At 41.1% G+C, this 21,318-nt stretch overlaps 1 protein-coding gene across 1 annotated transcript in view; it reads right to left on the bottom strand.

Annotated features, from left to right (window-relative positions):
- Positions 1-204: 204 nt before the first annotated feature.
- GPR149 (G protein-coupled receptor 149) overlaps positions 205-21,318 on the bottom strand; it is a 33,368-nt gene continuing 12,254 nt past the window's right edge. Inside the window, exon 4 of the mRNA XM_073358765.1 lies at positions 205-822. Within this exon, the coding sequence (XP_073214866.1) occupies positions 250-822 (573 nt within the window). The 3' untranslated portion in view covers positions 205-249. The remainder of the gene's footprint in view (positions 823-21,318) is intronic.

The raw sequence follows: 21,318 nt of genomic DNA, 5'->3' as shown, positions 1-21,318 counted from the left end.
CAACCTATTTACCATTGTGGGCCATGTATGCAGCTCTCTGTTATTTGGGCCTCATCCATACAGTGTATCTGTATGGCCCTGAGGATGTCACATGAGCAAGCAGCCCATTGGTCGCAGGTTGGGAACCATTGGTATAGCCAAACAAAATAAAATTTCATGTTACAGAAGAGAAAAGTCATTGTGTTTGATAGATCAATTGAATGAGAGGAGGAGTGTCAGTCAAATCAGATTTACTACTCTAAGTGTCTTTTAATTGCTGTTGCCATCTTCTTCCCTTTTTCTGTATGCTTTATTTAACAATTGTATTTCTTCCTGATAACCATCTCTCTCCATATGCTGCTTTTTACTATTCCGCCTATGAGCTTCAACGGTATCTGGAATTGATATGTTAATATCGCTGTCAGGATTGTTTGATGGTATAAAGAGAGAGTAGGAAGCAGTTTCTCCTAAATCACATGAAACAAACCTGTTTTCTTTCCGTGAATAACGCAAGGACGGGGATCTGACCTGGGTAGAGGACTGGCTGATATTACTGATGATTGATACAGTATCCATGGCCTCTTCATTGTCGCAAATTTCAAGAACTTCTAAATGAATTTTAACATTTGTGTCTGCAAATGTAGTAGGAGAATCCTCAGGGTTTGGCTCATGACCAACACTCTTGGATCGATATACTTCAATTTTCTTTGATGTGGGTGTTATTTTTTGCCCTTCAGTGCTTACCTCGTAGGTAGATAAAGAGAGAGTTTTTCCCGTGGGTGCATGGAGAGATACAGTCCCTTGAAATGCACATAAAGGAATAGCTAAGGCCCCACCTGAGCGCTGGAAAGAAACAGAATTGCCATTATTTAATGTTCATTTCTGAAGTCAAAATCCATTATAAACAAGCCAATTATGCCTAGTTTATTAGCTTGCTTTCACTACTGTGAACATGAGAAGCCTGGTATTTAAATCAACAGTATGACTTTTTTAAAGGGTGAAAACAATAGGTGCTTTAAAGTGAGCAAGGCTCTTTATGATGCATTTTAATATAAAAGGCAAGATTATTATTATAAAAGTGACTATGACTCAGTTATATGCATGGTCACAAAGGTCTTAATTATAAGATTTCTATAGGATTCAAATTTCATCAAAGCCTGGTCCACATGAGGATCAGGACTGAGCTAGCTATGAACATATTTAAAGCACAGTTGGTAATGGGAGGTTCTGTCAGTTTCCCAAGCCAGTATGGGCCGAGGGGGAAGGAGAGGGAATGGTCAGAAGGGTGCTAGATAAATTTTGCCAATCTGTAGCACAGATTTATAACAGAACTAACTTGGTTACAGATAAATTGTGTTAGAACCCTGCTAGCAACTACCATGCTTCAACGTGGTTGTACAGTAACGACCACTGTTCTGCTCCCAGAGCAAGACAGGATTTTAAAGGGTTGCAATCCCCCCTGCAACAGAGGAACAGTCATGATGTTAAAACCATTTGAAAATAAACTCCATTGCAGTCCTGAGGTACCCTGTGTAAAGCTGCAGCTAGGAATTCTTAGCATTTGTATTTGAGTTTACACAGAGAAAAGTCTCTCCAAAGGTTACATTCCTCCCAAAAAACATGTTAGAAAAGGTACAGGCATTACAAAGAGAGTCATTGAAAGAATCTGCATGAAAAGCACTAGAAGAAATTGAGCACTTCTATATGGACGGAAGTAGCACAGCCTCCTGGGGTTCGTCTGTATATTTTGTGTCCCCCTCTGTGCCTGATCCACAGAGAAGGATCATCGATTACAGCTCCTTGCTTCAGAGCCTGGGACTTTAGCTCAAACTGCGAAGACTCAGTCTTTTAACTCTGGAGGTCTCCAGTTCAATCCCTGGTATTGGGCATGCTGGCAACTCTGACAGTAGTAACTGTACTCCTTGCAAAGCTACAGATGACTGAACTACCTGGAACACAGGGATTGGAGAGTTGCCCCTGCCTGCAGGGCTTCTCTACCTCCTGCTCTCCAGCAGATCTGCTACAGTTTGCGCCTGGAGTGTCCCCAGGGGGGCAGTGGTCAGCATCTCTAATTAGCCTTATTCCAAGGCAGGAGGAGCTTTGCCCAAGGCAGACTGTCTCAGGCAGATGAATACTTGGGAATTTTGCAGTGGGCCACCCTGGGAGGAGGTGCCAGAATAGTTAAGAGGAGGGATGCAGGGCAGAGGAGAAGATCTCTGTGACTCTGGAAAGCTGCAGAGCGCAAATCCACACCCCCAGACACTTAGGTATGTCTACATTGGAGCTGGAAGGTATAATTTCCAGCCCAAGCAAATGTACCTGCAGCAGCTTTGATTGAGCTAGCACCCTAAAAACAGACCTATAACCCTGGTAGCGGGAGCAGTGAGAGGAACTAGTCACCCTGAGTATGTATCTAGGGTCCTGGATGGGACTGTACTAGGGGTGGCTAGTCCCTCTCGCCACAATGGCTACCCCTTCTATTTTTAGCATGTTAGCTCAGTCAGAACCAGTGCGGGTATTTCTACTTGTGCTGGAAATTACACCTTCCAGTTGCAGTGAAGACAGACCTTAAGGGTCTGCCCCCTCTGCAGGTAAGGCCTCAGGTAGCTCTTTGAGAGTCACCCAGCTTTCCTCCCTGCTCATGTTATGGGTCCAACATAGCTGGCTACAGGAGCAGCTGCTGTACACAAGGCTGAAGGTTCAAGAATCAACCACCAGCCCCAGTGTCTCTTCTCTGGACCCCTTCCCCTCCCGCCACTCCAGTGCAGTAGTCTTAGCTTTTTGGTAAACTGGGGGATGAGGAGGGGAATGAAGTAACCAGAGGAGGAAGGGAGAGGAGAAGAATCAGCCAAAAGGGGGCTGGCAATAAACAGAAAGAAAAAAGATGTCAAGAAGGGAAAAACCTGCAAACAAACAGACAACCAGGACTGGAGGGAGAAAATGGACAGAAAGAAATGGACAGAAAAAGAGCGATGTCAGCAAATTTGTTAAGACGTGGAACAAGTTTATAAGGCAGGCAGAGTGGGGGCAGCACCTACTAGCCCTCTAACCCTTCCCAAGGGAGGGCTTTAAAAAGGGACTGGATGGAAAGGCTCCAAGGTCAGCAGAATTTCCCTCTGATTTGTGCTACTGTTGTGATGAAGCCACGTACAGCTGGCAGACATGAATATTGGATAAATCCTACACTGTGGAGAGGTCAGAGTAAAACCCTAGTTCCTCAGTTCCAAAAACCACAAGCCTTCACTGCTTGAGTCAAAGGGACACTCTCTCAGCTAATGCTAGCAGAGGGGCCATATTCTGTCTAATGGCTAACTACTAGAAAGGAACCAGGTAAAATAAATGGAAGCAGGGATGTGTATTGGGATTACTTGGGAACTGAAAGAGGGTTCCTCCATTTTGACTGGCCTTGATTTTCATCTTCTTTCACAGTCAAGCTGAGCAAATCTTTAGTATCAAAGCAGCTTAGCCCATTGACATGAAAGGTAAATTTGCTCTTGAGAGGGCAAGGAAGGCAATTATTTGCTGGTTGTTAAGGAAAAGATCTTGTGATGCAACCTGGTAGAATGAGTCAGGAGTTTTACAGGGCTGCCATGCTGATAATCAAGTTGTATGAATCCTTAACACAGATATGAAAAGGCTGCACTTGCAAAGAAAAACGGGATCCTATTATGCAAGAGAATCTTATTAGACTCAGGCCTAGTCTGGTGCTTGGACAAAGCAACTAGCCTGAAAAGAAGTTGATTTGCCCTGCCAGAAATTGGCCTACCCTGCTGGAAGGAAATAAAAATAATATTTGCCTTCTTTATAGATTTGTCAGAGAAAGAATTTGTCAAGAATTCATCCAGTTTAAATTAAGTAACAGAGGCAGCTTATGTTCTGTGTCTGGGTCCAACTTTTAGTTCTGTCTATAAGTGTGTGAAAGCCAGATTCAATTCACAGTGTAAAACTGAATTCATAGGGAGGGCAGAAACGGTGTGCCTTGCAGCAGTGGACGATAGTAGGACAGAGAGTGAAGTAGTTCATAAATTAATTTCCAAATAACTGATAAGACCTAGGACTCAATTCTCAGCCCTGGCTCTAGCTACTTTCTTTGTGCTGTGCAAGCTCCTAGTCCGCACCATTTGAAGTTCTCTGTTCAAGGGTCTATTAGTGTCTGCATTTCTGGCAGCTAATCTGGTTCAGAGTCTGGAGTACTTTCTAAAAAACACACTTAGGTTGTGAAGGACATCTGGAGTGTATGAAAAAACAAGATCAATAAGGACTGAACATGCTAGCACCTATTAAGTGTAAGGTTAGATTCTCGTTTAAGATATTACTAATTTGTAAAATTGGATGTCTTAAAGACAGAGTAAATCTGAGGCCTTCAGAGTGAATTCTTTCTTGAACAGAATGAGTAATTGCCACTGCCATAGTTCTCGCTGCTCTTTCTGCATAGTTTATTTTTGAGTAAGAGATCAACATCCATCTTAAGTAGCCAAATGTTCATGCCAAATTTATGTTTTTCCAGTGTTCAATGAACTATATAATTTCAATAGTTACATCATAATTTACCTGTGTATTAATGGCCAATAAATATTATTAATCGTTATAGCCATTACAGCTGTAGCAGACACAGAATTTAAAGCATAAACTCACAAACTGCCACTTAAATGGCCAGTAATCTATCCCCTGCATGCTTTAACAGAGCAAATGTTATTGAAACAAACATGTTAAAAATGCAAAATATTATGACAAAACTCCAAATCAACCTAGTACTAAATAAAGTTAATAGGCCTTATATTGTCCCATAGTGTTTACTAATAGAGCTGGGGAGAGAATGGCTCTCCCATCCCAGGAACATTTTTGAGATTTCAAACTTTTTTCCCTTTCCCAAATTGGGATGAAATATTGAAATCTCAAAAAATGTTGTGAAGTGAAAAAAACTTTAAAATAAGTTGGATTTGGATCAATTGAAAATATTTCATTCTGATAATTCTGAAATGTTTAATTTTGATGTTGACTTTAAAACTATCTCTATAATTCACTCACATTTCAAAATGAAAAGCCATTGTGAACCAAAATCCAGAATTTATTTTGAAATGTTGAAGTGGGATGTGCTGTCAGTTTCAAAACATTTTTCCCAATTTTTTCAGAACTGATCCTTTCTCATGAAGTTTCAGTTTTGACAAATTGTAATTTTTTTTCAACAAAACAGAAAAAATATTTCAGCCAGCTCTGGTTACTAACTGCATCCCAGAGCATTCTGGGCTCTCTCTCCCTCTCTATAATATACATATAAAAGCAATACCTGTTACTGCACTAGGAGATGAAGTGAGAGCTAGGACAGAGATCTGAGTATTGATATTCCATATTCATACTGGCCGACCACATTAAAAAGTAGTGCTTCTGCGCTCTACTCTAGTGAAACTTGGTCAGCTCTAATTTGAATGTATTACTGTAGTCTTGCCTGGAAGTGACAGGGCTATGAAGGAAAATGGGGTCCCCTGGAGTGGTTTCAGCCTCCTGGCTAGCCAGAGATGAAAACCCTCTAAGCAGCTGACCTTCTTTGAACACTTGCGGAATCTAGTACCCTATTAACCTACTGAGTTAGCACAAGGCCATTAGTCCTCTATTTAGATCTCAGTAATGCAAACAAGATCTGACACTCCTTCATGTAGAGTTTGTAACTGAAAATGCACTGAACAACGTGAGCCAAAGGTTAAGGTCTATTGTGGATTCACATCTCTTACCTAGGTTGGTTTGCTTGTGTTGCAAATCTCATGCATGAATGAAACAGCCTAAGTAGAAACTGTATCTGACATATCATATTTAATATAAGGGAGAATGGACTTGGAAGAGGAAGAACTTTGTTCGTTCTGCAAGAGAGCAGACCAGATACAGGTCTTTTCTACACCCATGAAACCTGGAGTAACTCCATTGACTTCTGTGGAGTTACTTTGGATGTAAACTGATATGAATAAGAGCAAAGTGTGACCTTGGATTCTATTAAGCTTGATTATCTTTATAAAATAAGGTATTGTTTGCCTACAAGGATATAACAATAAATAGTGCGTCTTGTCATTGTTTGTCTACATCAGAGCTGGCTGTTCTTTTTATTTCTCTAAAGATGTCCATTATGGGTCTACTATTTCTACTTCAGCACCTCTAACTAATCCAATATTAAGTACAGCATTTGGAGTATGACTTCTGTCCAAAACAAGCCTGATTCTGGTACATTCCATGAGGCAGAATTTTGCCTTCTGTATCTTCGTAAACCTGATTTTATGTTTTGATTATAAATCTTTGAATGCAATTTGAATTTAAAAACATTAAGAGCAGGAAGCTGTCTGAGTAATTCAGTGATGGACTCCCATTTATTCTAGTCAGGTTCATTTACCACCCGCAGTGTTATCTGAGTGAAACAATGGTATCTGCAGATGTAGCAGGGATAGGATTCATTCTTAATACAATTAAATTTGAAAGCAATCAGCTGTTCTCTTTTTGAATAATCTACAAGGGCACTCTTCACAAGCCCAAAATGTTTTTGGAGGAAGACTCCATCCTTTCGTCTCTTTCAACATTGCTCCCTCCCTGCGCCTTATATTACAATGGTACACTTAAAAAACAACAACAACAAAAAGAGTATGATTTCTAAAATAAATTTAAAATTCAGACTGCTCCCACACAGTATATACTACAGCTCCTCTTTTAAAAGCATAATTATAAAGGTTCTTTAACTGAGGAATAGGAAGCCTACTGATAGTCTGATTCTCTTGATCACCTTCGGAGAGCGAGAATTTTGAAGATGTCTTGACTTAATGCATCATCCATTTGAATGCATCAGGGAATTATGCATTTGCATGGGGTGAACAGCTATTAGAAATAAAAAAAGCTCTCTCTTCCTAGTGAAAATGCTTTTTAGTATCCATGATATACGGGCAGTCTAGCAGTATATTAGATTTGCATATTAAAGTAGCATAGTCTGCTAGAGTAAGATTTAGAATATTGCTTCCAAATTCTTTAAGTCTAACACTGTGTTGGTTCTATGATGACTTGTTATAGTTTCATGGAGGCAGGCCACAGCAGCCCGATCTGCATGTGTTCTTAACAAATGCTGCCACTACCAGTCTTTTTTTTATTGTAACTCTTCAGGCCAAATGGACACTTGAATTCATTTCAGAAGAGCTAGTCCCTGTGTGGTAACGAGTAGCTCTTTCAAGAGCTTCTCATCACCTTCAACTCCCACTGTCACTGATGGGAACAAAGGATGTTCAGGCCTTTGAGGATCAGACACATACAGCATAGTGTCTCACGAGAGCTGTAGAATGGGGCCTAGGATCTGACCCTTGCTTCACAAAGAACAATTTGACGAGCAGTATGTACAGTGCACCTTAGATCAGTCAAGTTTGTTTTCGACTAAAATGTAAGTGCTTCGATCTGAGAAAAATAAAAAAATTGTTAATATTTTTAAAGATGTTTAAACATGTTATTTCTGCATCTGTGATGCCACGCCAGAAACATACGATTTAGTAAAAAATAAAGATTTGGGCCCCAATTCCATGTGCACAAGTCACACTAACTTCCCTAGGAGTTCCTTGCACTCAGTGTGTATGCAGAATCAAGCCCTTTATTTTCTATTTTATTGTGTGAACAGTGTGTACTTCCATCATGTCTTACCACAGGGCTCTTCATCTGTATGAATTCCTGTCTGGAATAGCTGAAGGCAATCCTGTCTGTTAGAATCTAGGATGTTGTTTTCACTGGAGGACTACATATACCAGTACATTCATTTTTTAACACGAAGAAATGAAAAGTTACAGTGGAATAAATAACAGATGTATTCATACCTCACATACATCATTCATACCTCAATGGAAGTCATTCCGAGCAAAGCAATCTCTGCACAATCCCTGCAGCAAATCCTTTTTTGTTCATGTAAGTCACACACTGTAGCCTATTATGACTGTGGAGAATTGAAAATACTCCTCCTTTTATGAGGCAGGTATGACCCTCCCCCCACTCACACATACAGAGTGAGTTAGATTCTCCCTCCTTTTCTGGCTACTTTGTGCTGCTCAGGCAGAATCTGAGCCTAGCTCACCAGCTGAGAATTCCCCCATGTTGTAGAGCTCTCAGCTGGTGAGAGACATAGCCAGCTCCTATGCCCACCTGGCCAAGGAGCCATGGCAAAGGCAGTGAACGAGGGGGGCAGCTGTGGTCTACCAATACAGCCAACTGGCACATGGCCAAGCTGTTGGTATAAGTTAGAGCTTCTCTACCACCAATAGTCTAGGACTGGTTCAGATTCACCATAAGAAACATGGAGACATGGCTCGCTCTCTGATGGCTTCCTCTTGCTCCTGTGCAGAGCCAATCACAGTGCAGGAAAGAGTCCAGGGCCGTGCCTTATCCATAAGATTTCATATCCAAAGGAAGCCAAGATAGAAAGAATGCTGGTGTGTGCAGCGTATAGCTTGTTTCCAGTGAAGCTAAAGTACAATGGCAAATTCTACAGCCTGACTCATGAGTAACTTGACTGAAATCACAAGAGAAAGGGCTGCAATATAAACCCCAGAGTCTTAGATGCATCCGGACACGTAAACTGCAATTCTTGTTATAACAAAGCTCTATTTATGGAGCCTAGTCTCTCTGCAGCCCGAACTCACTAGAAATGTTGCCTGAGTAGAAACTGATGGATCTGACCCATAATAAAGGTGTTCCGTGAGGAAAAAAAAGCTTTAGAATCTTCTGCTATATTTCCCTTTGCAAACTGGCAAAAAACTACTACTCGATCCACGTTTGCAAGAAATGTTGGTTATGCACACATGAAAGAGTAATAAAGTGATTTTAACTTGCAAGTACATAGTTAAGGGAAGTCGTAACATCCTGCAAAGTGTCAGACACCACCTAAAAAGGTACCATATGCCTTTAACTTCCATTGATTTAAATAAGTGTTGCTGAGCACCTTGGGACCTCATGGTGAGGCCATTAATGTTGTGCTCCTCAGCTGGATCTCACTATAATCAATTATGTATTCTGCTTCCTGTGGGAATTATACTTCATGTGCAAAATACTTTTGGTTAGAAGTGTGGGTTGGGAGGAGATGAAGTATTTATTTCGCTAGAGGAAGCCTAGAAAATGAGGCAAAAAGTGTTGTTTGAGGATGATTTATTAATATACCTCAATTTCACCAGGGAAACTTTTCTATGCATATTTGACATTTTATACTGAACACAACTGACCTTATTCTATTCACACATGTGGAACCTGAACTCAGCGGGTATGAGTCTCCACTGCCTTGCACCCTGTGCAGTCATTTAAGCACATGCTTAACTCCTACTAAGCAGCATTTTAGGAAAGATTTGTTAGCAGGAACTACATAGTGGCAAAGGAAAAAATCCAGCTCCGTTCTCTGAATGTCCTTATTGATTATTAAAACACTCTATCCAGAGAATAAAGTCAAATCTGCTCCAAGAGTGTCTTCCGCCAGATAATACTTGTGTTAGCCTTGTGCTAAAAGCAGAGAAAAAGTGCTCTGCAACAAAACAGAGGTTGAACGATGGCTCAAGTAATTTCCGACAGAGTGAATTAGTGAGACAAAAATGACTGCAGCTATATTGCCAGCCCTAAGCATTCAAAAAAAATCATGAATTATGCCCTTCCCTCAATCACAATGTTTGCATAAGAATTGGAGATTAAGAAAAATACATTCTGGATTCTTTTTAATTTTCCTTCTGGTTTTGGAGCCCTTAGGTTCATGTTTTCAAGTTTTTTCTCTACAATCACAAGGGCTAGAAACTGCAATTTAAAAATAGAAGAAGACATTAAAAATATTAAAGGCAAAAATTATTCAGCATTAAGAATGAAATTGTTTTATCCTCATTATGTACTGTGCATCTATGATCTGTATTTATCATCCTCATTCTGAGGACCTTTGCACACCTACGCACAATAGGAGGGGATAAGGCCTGGCTGCCATAAATATTTATTCACACAACTATAAACACTGGGTGTGAATACCTGTTTCAGACTGGAGAATCATCCAGTGAGACCCGGATGATACTGAACAGGGACACTCTAGAAGTGGCTTCATCATTAGTTCATATAGAATTACACTAAGATCTCAGTTACACAAATGCAAATCTACAGTAACTGCACTGACGTCAGCTAAGTTAGAATAGTTTCTCATCAATACTTTATCACATTACAAACCAACAGTCTCCTCTCGAGAAGGCCACATATGAGCCTTTCCTTGTGATCTACCCTGTTCTTTGACATCCTAGTCTCATATCTAAATAGCCCCTGGGGTTTGTTTCCCCCTAGACCACTTCCTCTCCCTCTTCAAAGCCACATGAACAGAGTAAAGGTTGTAGCTAGCCTGCAGTCAGCCACTGTCAAAATAATGTAGGGAGATTTTCACCTATGACCAGCATTAAGTAATTGGGAATAGCAAAATGTTAGAAAACAGCCTTGTAGAGCTCCTTTATTCCTCAAAACAAAAAATAAAGCCAGACTGGAAGCACACGTGTTAGGAACACGTCTTTGGTGTTCCTTCTCCTCCTTCAAGAAAATATCTGAGGTATGCTACATCAAACTCAAAATCTTTTAACTGTGGAAGTAAATTAGGATTAATTGAATTTAATGCCACTTTAATTCTGAATAAGAACACCCACACAGACACTTAATGCAATTTAAGTAATCCATTTTAAATTCACACCCTTAATTTATTTGGATTAATTTTCTGAGTAACCCTGTGTAGACAAGTCCCTAGAAGCAGTAACCTTGTGAGAAGTAGAGCTTGGCCTGTCATCACAAATTGCTTCCTCACTTTCAACAGCTGTTGTTGACTTGTACCTCCTTGTATACAGCTGTTTCCTAGCTCTGCTGGTTAACCCTTGCTTTGCCGGTCTGGAGCTCCAGGGCTTTCTGACCCTGTCACACTTGCCCCCCTTGGGACCTAGATGGGTACTATACCCTGTCAGAGGGTTAAAAATAGGTTTGTAACAAAAAGCTAGTTATAAACTTAAACACAGAGGGTGAAATCCTTGCCCTATTGAAGTCCATAGCAAAACCCAAAGAGTCTACTCCTTAATAATATAAGCTATGTAGTGCTTTTCATTCCTAGCTGTCAGAATACTTTATAAAGGAGGTCAGTCTTATCTCCATTTTACAGATGGAAAAACGGAGGCACACAAAGGCGAAGCGACACTCCCAAGGTCACCCAGCAGCAAAGCCAGGAATAGAACCCTGATCTCCTAGGCCAGTGCCCTGTCTGCTTCCCCTAATGGCAAAATAAAACTGAGTAAACCTCTAAAAGGTTTGTGCGCCTAATAACTTTAAAGGAATGCAGACTATAGCTGAACTATATTTTTAGAATGTTTCCACGGACGCCTTCACTGTTGCTTTTCATGGACAATGTTTTTTCTGTTTACTTTAAAATAGACTCTCTTCAAATCCCCTAAAATAAAAATTAACTGCAGTAACATTTATTACTGCAGTAATTTGGCCTTTGGAAGGCTGACTGCAGTAAATTTAGAGGCTGATAGCTAAAGGAACAGATGAGGTCACCCCAAGTGACTTGGAAACTAGTAATTGGGTAGGACAATGGCAATCTGTCCAGATCTGTACTTGGAGCAAATTCATATAAAAAGGAGCAACAGACACTGTTCAAAATAAGACAGGTTTCAGAGTAGCAGCCGGGTTAGTCTGTATTCGCAAAAAGAAAAGGACTTGTGGCAACTTAGAGACTAACCAATTTATTTGAGCATAAGCTTTCGTGAGCTACAGCTCACTTCATTGGATGCATTCAGTGAGCTGTAGCTCACGAAAGCTTATGCTCAAATAAATTTGTTAGTCTCTAAGGTGCCACAAGTCCTCCTTTTCTTTTTTCAAAATAAGAGCTATACAAATATAAGTTGGCATCTGTGCTTTTTGTAGTCTGTTGTCTGCAAGAGAAGGGAATGAGCTCAGCAGCCAGCACTCCTTAATAGTCAGCAATTAGATAGTGCTACATGGGGGTATTTAGCCATGCCCTGCATTGGGGAAGCATAGCTGGGAAGTGCAAAATGCATCTCAGAGCCTTTGTGTCTCTCCTAACACTGACATTATCTGGGTTCCAGCCTGGTCCCTAGTAGAAACCAGAATAAGACAAAGGGTACTGTAATGCAGTGGTTCTCAACCATGGGTATACGTACCCCTGGAGGTACGCAAAGGTCTTCCCAGGGGGTCTACCAACTCATTCAGATATTTGCCTTGTTTTACAAAGTTTATAAAACGCACTAGTGAAGTCAGTACAAACTAAAATTTCATACAGACAAGGACTTTTTTATACTGCTCTATATGCTGTACACTGAAATGTAAGTACAATATTTCTATTCAAATTGATTTATTTTATAATTATATGGTAAAAATGAGAAAGACAGCAATTGTTCAGTAATGTGCTGTGACACTTTTGTATTTTTATGTCTGATTTTATAAGCAAGTAGTTTTTAAGTGAGGGGAAACGGGTACACAACACAAATTAGACTCCTGAAAGGGGTACAGTAGTCTGGAAAGGTTGAGAGCCACTGCTGTAATGTACACTAGCTGCCAACAGCTGCTACAGCATGCAGGGAACAGTCAAGCTCAGGAACCACCCTAAACCACCAACAATGTGGAAGAGCAGCACAGATGCTGCACAACTGGATCTCCATATACATAGGGAGTTCTCCAGTTCTAGTTAAACCAGGTCTAGAGCAGCTATGTGCTAAATACATATTAGTGCATCAGGCCTAGTATTTTCAGATGACCCTTGCAATTCATCAACAGCATTCTACAGATCTACATTTTAATTAAAGTTTTATACAAAATACAAGACCATGTTTATTCAGTCTTATATTTAGATATATTTTGTATACAGAAAGTTTTAACTGAAGATAAAGAAACACCATTTAAAAAGTTTTCTTTCATTCTCTTCAACTAAGCAAGATACCATTACTTGACCATCTTCATATTATTCAAATGACTACATGTTTTTTTTCCTGCTGTGAAATTTTACGAGAGCCATTCATCATGGGTCTCAGTTTCTTTACATTTTATAATTGCTGATGTCCTGCAGAATACAAGATGCTCTATCACTACACACTGCTTATGCTAACATTATTATAAACCATCAATATGGTGCTACAAAAAAGGATCTTTGTAGCTCAAATAGATTACATTTAAATAGGTCTTCTGCTGGCTGAATACCTGATGGTTCAGGGGTGCAAAATCGCGTGCATGACATCAGTACCAAATCCACTGAGTAAAGAAACAGACTCGCCCAGCAGGACTTGGTGTTAGGTCTGGTTATTGACAGACATTTACTTTCACTCTGAACACCCGTTTTACATGCTACAGTTACAGTGGAAAATAACCGAGAACACAGGACTGCTCATTTCGATCTGCGTGCATAATTTTTTTCAGGTGAGCAATTGAGAATTTGATCATTTTTCACTTCTTTTGGGCATCTGCTTTCATAATGCTGTTAGGTATTTATGGTAAATCATATAATAAACCATTTATCACACCCCAATAAAGAGTGTGTAAAATCATTAGTGTGCAGCTGCTCTGAATGTGTACCTATCCGAGATCACAGGTAAGTACTTGGAGTGGCTAGCCCCTCCCAGTGCTCCTGTTGCCACAGCTATCCTCTATTTTTTAGTGCGTTAGCTAGATGAGAGCTAGCCTGAGTATGTCTCCTTGAGCTGGGAATCACACCCCCCCTCGAAGTTTAGACATACCCATAGTGTAGAAGGAGCTTAGGTCATTTCATCAGAGTGATATCAATCTCGTTCATGGTATTGTCTGTTTACTCAGAACAGGCTGTCTGATATCAGTAGTGGCTTGGAGCAAGATTCGCTCTCATGTATACAAATATAGTTCTTCAAATACAGATGTGGAGGGATGAAATGTGTACCTTGATTTTGACGATAGCTTGGTATTCTTATGCTTTTCTGTGCTTTTTTGTGGGAGTTTAGTATTCATAAAAAGATGCTTCTTGAGTGTCAGCTCTGAACACTTATTTATTCACCAAAGAACTACAGAATAAGCAGCCACAATGCAAGACAGGCTTCCTCACACTATTGTGTCAATGTGACTGAGCCCTGACCTAGAGAGAGTTTCTCTAGAGCCTCGGCTACACTCAGGTTCCCAGCCCCTTCAAATTTTTCATTGTTACTACCACTAGTGCAATTCCACGGATTCTATCGATGGAGGGAACTTTCTAAGCCTTTTTTGTTTTGAGCACTTCTCTTTTCCAATACCCATCTATAGGAGCTAGTGTGTGGATAGATAAGACAGAATGCCTCATTACCCTATGACACCAGTTTTATAGTGGTATAACTCTCATTAACAGCAGTGGAGTTATTTTTGATTCAATACTTTCAAAAGGGAGAAGACAATCAGGCAACAGACTCCTACATATCCAAGTCTCCAACATGCTGACTAGGAGGTACAATATACAGTCTCTTGGAACCTATTTCTTGAAAACATTAAATGAAAATGATTGGTGCCCTTTAAATTGTTTTTCTTTAAGGGTCTTAAAATAACAAAAAAAGGACAATGCTGCTTTCTAAGATACAAATTAAAATGGGTATCCTTACACATGCATCGCTGGATAATGAAGAGTGAGTCAGCAAGCAAGGTGAGGAGGCAGCTTTAAAAAAGGATTATTCATGCCTTTCTTATGTCCTTGAATTACTTCAGGTAAGTGAGCATTACACACACTCTGAGACGCTACCCTGCTCCTCTTCCTGAGTTATCTACCTTGGGGAGCAGTAAAGTACCCTGAAGAATGTTCAGTCTCTTTACAAGTTATGTCCACATGAAGTAGTACCAGAATTTTTGCCAAACTCTGACCAAGCATAAAGTAAGCAATGACAGTTCTAACTGTGAAAGTTTTGGGATGAATCCTTTACTGAGACAAAATTACTGTTACATAACATGGGTGTTTTGCCTGGTAAAGAACTGCTACATTTGGACCTTTGTTGTTTTTCGGTCAGACTGTCATTATTCACCAGCTTCAGTAAAATAGTTTTTCTAATTTTGAAAAAGTTTGCATTGTTCAGAGCTACCTAAACAGATCAGAAATCTCCACAGGTGCTGGAACTAGGGGTGCTGCCGCACCCCCTGTCTTGAAGTGGTATCCATCATATACAGGATTTACTGTTTGGTTCAGTGGCTGTCAGCACCCCCACTACACAAATTGTTCCAACACCCCTGGAAATCTCTGACCTTCAAACCCCCGCCACTACCCCAAACTACATATCCTCAGCTACTGGATTAAGGCATTTGTTCCCTTGAGCCAGTTTTACTTTTTAGCACTATTTATTTTTCAGTTCCGCTTCCCCTCTCTTCTTTCCCCCAGTGCTTTTAGAGCAAGGTCAGACAGTCTGACTCTCAACCTTCAAACCTGTATGACACAAAATGTGACGAAAGGACTGAAATGTTCTTAACATCTGTACCATACATAATGATAGATAATGGTGTGCAACTATAAAATCCATTTTTAAGGATGCCATCTCACTGTGTGAATTAGCTTTTTTAAAAAACTAGAAAGACAAATTCCATCATCTGCAGAAATAAGAATTCCCTCACATGGCTTATCAGCTAAATTTGAACTCCATATTCTGAGATCTCCAGCACAGATCTTTACTAGCTAAGCTAAAGGAGGAATTGTTATCCCCTAGGTGGACCACTCTGTAGAGATGGATTTAACACAAACTTGACTAGTGGATTACAAAACTATTTGCTAGACAATAGTAGTCTACTGGAGATCAGGAATCCCGGGTTTTACTTCTGTCTTTGGGAGGGAGTGTGTCTAATGGGTAGCACAATGACTAGAGACAGTATATCCAAGCCCGTAGATTTTGCACATTCATTCTGAGATGCAGTGTAGCTGAATGGATAAAACTTGGTTCTGTCACATCAGTGACCCAGGTGCTATTCCCAGCTGTGCCTGAAGTGACACCGAGGTGAGATCAGAACTCAGTGCACTTTCCCTACAGGGTTTTTAGATAGAAAATCTGGCAGCGTGGAAGAACACCTTTCTCAACATCTGTAAGTTTGATGATGAGGGAAAGGTACACTGTCTCTTAAAATGAATTATTTTCCACTTAAAAAGGAAGATTTTAGAATGTATGAGACTGGAGTTACCTGGTGACTTGAGGAATACTGCATATACCTACCAGCATAAGCTTTGAACACACATTGCATTGGAACAGAACTGGAAGAAATATATTAGACAGTTTTATAAGACAGAAAGGGGTACATTTTCAATGTACTGTGTATGGATTTAGCCACTTGACTTCCATTAACATTAGTGGGAGAAGCAAGATATCCCTCGATAATTTTGATTCATCTACACTCTGATTTAGTACAAAACACTGCATCTGTTAATTCTGCCTCTATCCATATCTTTTCAGCAGAGACCTTGCTTGAAAAGAAAAAATGACAGAAAAAAAAATTACAGAAGCTTTATTTTTGTGTTAGTATTTTACCATAGTTAAAACAGAGGCAGAAACATAGCTCTTGGGGCAACAAGGTAGTCAGGCAAATCTACTAGAAGGTGACAGAGGAGCAAGGAAGGAACTTGAGAAGGAAGGGAGAAGAGGATAGAGAGGTGTCGGAGTATTTTTGCGAATACAGACTAACACAGCTGCTACTCTGAAACCTATAAATAGATGAGAAGTGACAAATAGGAGCACATGCCAATCTAAAGATAGATAACATATGAACTAGTATTACAAGATATGCATGTTCTCATTAATCAGATTAGCATTTAGTTTACCATGCTGATAACTTCCACTCGTTCCTTGATCACAGTGAGCCACATTCTGATCCCCTCACTCATCCTGTATAGGTCCTTGCTCCACAGGTAGTCCCACTGAGGTCAATGGGCCATGCAGAGTAGGGTGTTTCCAGAAACGGAGCTCTATATAAATATGGCATTTAAAGAAACCAGAAGAATCACCAAGGAAATTGTTCTATTTCTCTCTATTGTGACTGAATAGAAAATTAATTTTGAAAAAGGTTAATTTGTGGTTAAATTTCCTGATAGGGAAATTTGTGAATACAGCTGCCCACAGGTCTCTGAGCCTGAGCCACGCAGTAGATTTAATTTTGAGCAGATTTAATTTTGAGTCCTCCTCTGCTTGCCTCTCCGGGGACCAGCTATGTCACCGGGTGCTGATTTGACCAAAAAGGAGCAAGTGAATATTGTATTACTGTTATTTATATGGCACCAGCAGGGTGCTGGATCCTTTACAAACAGATGAGACTATCCTGTTGCACATGCTAAACAGACACAATACAGAAAAAGGATAGGAGCAGGTGCTATCTATAGCTCGTAAAAGATTGCATTCCTACAGGATTTAGGTGCTCCAGAGCAGGAGAAGCTTGCTGCCCTAAGTCTATTTTACCCTAATTTATTGAAAATATGAAGGTTTTTAAAGATTATTTTGATGAATTGCATCTTAGGGACAAATTTTGCTCCTCCTCCTCCATAGCTCCAAAAGTGGTTCAGTTCTGATGTGCAAGTGGGGGGCAAGGAAATGCAGTGGGCGCACATCTCCTGTGCAGTATGGAGCTGAGAACCAGGGTGGCTCCCTACTTGCCAGCATGCAGGATATGGGTCAGACTGGGATTATGGCAATGCAGAGGCTCCAAAGTATCTGCCGCTACATAGCTCCGCTCAGCTTCCCTTTGCAGAGAGGGTGCATTATAGCCACTACAGCTTCAGGAATCCCCCCCTCCAGGCTAAGGCTAAAGCTCTTTCTCCCTTCCCATCACAGCTACTTGAATCTGGATCTCCATCTCTAAGTGATTGTGTCCTATATCTTACATTTTTGTACGGCTGGAGATCCTTAGCTTTCCAACACCTGTATTTTGCCTGGCAGAAGCATAACTAACTACTTCATTCTCAGCCTATAGCTATCAAGGCTGCCACACTGAGTGGGGAAGTCTTCTTGTTAATAGCTCCATTTACACCAGCTGAGGAGCTGACCTCGTGTTTGCCGGACCTTGTATTCAGCCGCCCAACGATTCTGACATTGCATGGTTTCACAAACTTTATCAAGCGGTTACTAAACAAAATGGCAAGTAAATAGGAATACGTACTGCTTCCTACCTTAATTTCCAAATTTTATTTCTAAAGTAACCATTTATGAATTCCAATACAGAGCTAGATCTGGTCTGGTTCTTAATTGTGACTAAGTTATTGACAATATAGGCTCTTTTAATATGGGATTATTTCTGCTCCTTGATTGGTCATGGGAAACTTTCAAAGCGAGAAAATAATGAGCGATGAGTAACAAACAGTGAAGAGCCTTGTTCACATATGTATCCAAGTATTTGGAGGGAAAACAGCCATTCCCCGAACGTTTGCACAAACAAACATGGACATGATCAAAATAAACACTTTGGGGAACATTTCTAAATATTGTTTTTAAAGAACCATCTATCAGAGAAAACACAATTCCACTGAGATTTTCAAATCTGCCCATGGATTTAGGTGGTCAATTCCCATCAGTGTCAATAGAAACTGTGCATCTACGTCCCATAGCATCAGGGGGGCAGCCGTGTTAGTCTGTATACACAAAACCAACAGGGAGTCCGGTGGCACCTTCAAGACTAACAGATTTATTTGGGCATAAGCTTTCGTGGGTAGAAAAAAAACACTTCTTCAGCTTTGAAATCTCAACCTTCATGATTAGATTTAAAGTAACAAAAATTCACAATAATTCAGACAGCCTGCAAATCGAATTCCCAATATACCTGAGCTAAATCCCATAAAGAGGTTAGACTGAAAAATAGGAGCCTATTATACTTTTTATAAAAAAGCAATGATGAGTTTACTTCTAGTTGAAACTATCTGTTCTGGAAGGCTTAGAAGTGGAAGAAGAAACGTTTCGTGTTCTGTCAGACATTTTCATTCCCTGCTCTCTCAGACTTGCTTCCTTGCACCCAGCAAGTAGTGTTAAGATAAGTAAGGGGCCCAAACCTGCCATCTTCCATGAATACTAGCACTGACTACTTGACTTCACTAGGTCTACTGGTGTCATGATTGCTCGTAAAAAATATCACAGAATAGGGCCCAAAGGGCTAATAGCCTGCACATGCAGTAAAGAGAATTGTTGAAGCTCAACCCATAGTTCTAATGGCATTATGATGATTCTCTAATTCTGTTAATGTTGCTCAAAGAAGAATAATCCTCACACAAAATGGCATAGAAAATGCATGCAGCAAACATAGCTGTGACAAAAAGAAATAAGTGGAGTTACAGCAATATAAAGCTGTTGCAATGCACTGGTGATATGGACCCATCAAATGAATCCCTGAGGTAATTGCACTGAAGAGAAAATGAGTTACACCAGAGAGGAGTTTGGTCTAACATCTGGAGTAGGGTACGACTAGAATATTATATATTAGACCAGGGGAGGGCAAACTACGGCCCGTCAGGGCTTTCAATCCAGCCCGCAGGATTGCCAGCCCCATGGCACAGCGGAGCTCAGGCAGGCTGCCTGCCTACCGTGGCCCTGCGCTGCTCCCGGAAGCGTCTGGCACCATGTGCCTGCGGCCCCTGAGAGGGGGAAGGGCAGACGGCTCCATGCGCTGCCCTCGCCTGCAGACACTGCCCCCCGCAGCTCCCATTGGCCGGGAATGGGGAACCACAGCCAATGGGAGCTTCAGGAGTAGTACCCGCAGGTGAGGGCAGCGTGTGGCAGAGCCGCCTGCCCCACCCCACCCCACCCCCAGGTGTTACTGCCGGACAGGTCTTAGCCCCTCTGTGCGCCGCTGCCGCCCTGGAGCCGCTCGAGATAAGCAGTGCCGGAGCCCGCACACTGGACCCCTCCTGCACCCCAAATCCCAACCCCCTGTCCTCAGCCCCCTAACCTCCTGCCTTGAGCCTCCTGCTGCATCCCTCCTGCACCCCAACCCCCCTGCCCTGAGTCCCCTCCCACACTCTGCACCACCTGCGTTGAGCCCCCTGCCGCACCCCACACTCCTCCTGCACCCTAACCCCTTGCCCTGAGCCCCTTCCTGCATACCACTCCCCGCCCCCGTCCTGTACCCCAACTCCCTGCCCCAGCCCTACATTCATGGCCCTGCGTACAGTTTCCCCAGATGTGGCCCTCGGGCCAAAAAGTTTGCCCCCCCCTGTACTAGACCCCAAATGGGTACAGTAGGTGTAGGTCAACTCTCAAAGATAGAGTGAGACAACAGTCTGTGAAAGGACCCAGTCAAATCTACTCCATGTTCATTTTGATGGGAGCCCATATAAAATGTACTGCAATACATAATCAGCAGGGACAGCCCGAAACATTAGAGGTTACTATAGAGTGACCACAGAGTTCTGAACCTTTATTATAGGAAACCATCATTTTTTTTAAATAAAGGGGAAGGATATTCTGTATATATGGCCCAGTTTCTGGGTATAAAAACTGCTCCTTTGTAGTAACCATTTTATACCCTGCTCCTTTGTAGTAACCATTTCTTTCTGTGCTGTTAAAGAGCAGTTATGTAATCACTGGAACTGGCTGACTGCAATTAGTTGGGTGAGGGAGAATGAGGGTGGTAAATTAGTTAATGGTCTCCCTAAAAGGTAGACTCGAAAAAGGAGGTTACCTGGGTTAGAGAAGTGCATTCTTGATTTCTATGCTGCATTTAAATAGTGCTTTTTAAAAGGCTCCTAGGCGTTGCCGTTTAACAAAGTGGACTTACAACTATTTTGCTCTAAAGTAACATGGGTATGTGACTGAGTGTACTCCCCCTTCCTTCTCTCCCCCATGTTGCTTTTCTCTCACCTTGTATCCAGACCTTGAAACTGGTGCACAGCACTGACCTGGCCATAAGGAAAACAATATGACAGAACTGATAGCATTCTTGTCTGATAATGTGCACTTACACTGTGAGCACGTGCCCCAGTTAAATGGCGGAAATGTGATGCTTTCCAGTCGCAGACAGGAAGCAACATGGCAAACCATGCTCCTCCCTAGCACGAAAGCATGAAGACCAGTTGCAATGCACCTCCTGAATGTAAGATAGCCAGTATAAAGCTAAATGAGAGTTGATCTCTGCTAATCACAATGTACTGTACTTACATCTCCAGATTATTAAAACATTGTATATAATATATAAACAGCATTTATATTAAATTATTGGTTCCCTTCAGTACATTTCCTGGTAGTTTGTTCGCTCTAATTTTAAATTTGCAACTACACTTCTGTACGAGGAAAATAAAGCCAACCACATCCATGAATTTTCTGTCCATACCTTATCACTAGAATGCTCCAAAATCCATTACTCAGACATCACTGTTACTAGGAACTAATTGGTACGACA

This window comes from Lepidochelys kempii, chromosome 9, assembly GCF_965140265.1.
Source record: "Lepidochelys kempii isolate rLepKem1 chromosome 9, rLepKem1.hap2, whole genome shotgun sequence".
Lineage (NCBI taxonomy): Eukaryota > Metazoa > Chordata > Testudines > Cheloniidae > Lepidochelys > Lepidochelys kempii.
The sequence above is the reverse complement of the archived record's forward strand: the minus strand, read 5'-3'. Positions and strand labels throughout refer to the sequence as shown.